The 1,055-nt window shown below is 36.3% G+C and overlaps 1 protein-coding gene across 1 annotated transcript; it reads left to right on the top strand.

Moving 5' to 3' along the window:
* LOC18769976 (defensin Ec-AMP-D2) lies at positions 589-1,055 on the top strand. Its single transcript, XM_007203225.2, has 2 exons — positions 589-721; positions 854-1,055. The coding sequence occupies exons 1-2, from the start codon at positions 658-660 to the stop codon at positions 1,045-1,047; spliced, it is 258 nt and encodes an 85-aa protein (XP_007203287.1). The 5' UTR covers positions 589-657; the 3' UTR covers positions 1,048-1,055.

Here is a 1,055-nt window from a genome sequence, read left to right on the forward strand (position 1 = left end):
AGCCCTAAAAGACCGAATATATTTCAATGTAACAGTCACATGCCTGAGCAAATCAGACATGTAATACAACGCCCAAAATTACAAATACAACGACAACTAACTCTCAGAAGTAGAGACTAAAACACAAATAAACACCCAACTCACAAAGAGTTGTTGGTTTCAGTATTTTAAAAAGTAGGAAAATTACCCTTAAAATTATAAATTATTACACTATTGGCCCTTTTGAACGTCAAATTACAAATAATTAAAAAGTTGACATATCCATATAAAAAAAGAAGAATTGACACATCACCTATACTAGAAGGTTAAATAGAATCTGTCCAACAAATAAAAGGTTAAATAGAAGGTTAAAGATTTTCTATAAGTTCTTATTTGTTGTCCATATGACATGTTCATTCAGGTTTATCATCCATGTCCGCATAAAATGGGCTAATTAAGTGTTAGGTAAAAATAACAAAGGTTAAATTTCTCTCCACTCTCTATTTTTCACCGGTGTACCGCCCTTTACGGAAATGCTCTTAATTTGCTTCATAACAACTCTTTATAAAAGGCGTTGGAAGGTTACCCTTTGAATCAAGGCATCTTGAATCAACATTCAACATCCCTCTGTCTGTGTTTTTGTTTCACACGCGTGCACGTACACACACAAAAATCAAGATGGAGGGATCCAGACGTATGTTTTCAACTGTCTTCATCCTCGTCCTGCTCCTTGTGGCTATTGGTATCTCTCTCTTTCCTGATTTTAATTTCATCTTTATATTTGATTAGTGATATATTTCTTTCCAATGCTGAAAGACGTTTCAAGTTTGAATCCACCTTCTCTCATTCATTTTTATCGATGAATCTTTGGTAGGGACGGGTCCAATGGTTGCTGAGGGCAAGGTCGAAACAAAGGAGACGTCGAGGACTTGTGAGTCTTTGAGCACGAAATTCAAGGGACCTTGCTTCCGATCAAGCAACTGTGCAAATATTTGCGAAAAAGAAGGCTTCAAGGGAGGCAAATGTGTTGGCTTCAGGCTGAGATGTACGTGCACTAAGAATTGTTAGTGATATAA

The sequence above is a fragment of the Prunus persica genome, chromosome G7, assembly GCF_000346465.2.
Source record: "Prunus persica cultivar Lovell chromosome G7, Prunus_persica_NCBIv2, whole genome shotgun sequence".
NCBI classification, from domain to species: domain Eukaryota; kingdom Viridiplantae; phylum Streptophyta; class Magnoliopsida; order Rosales; family Rosaceae; genus Prunus; species Prunus persica.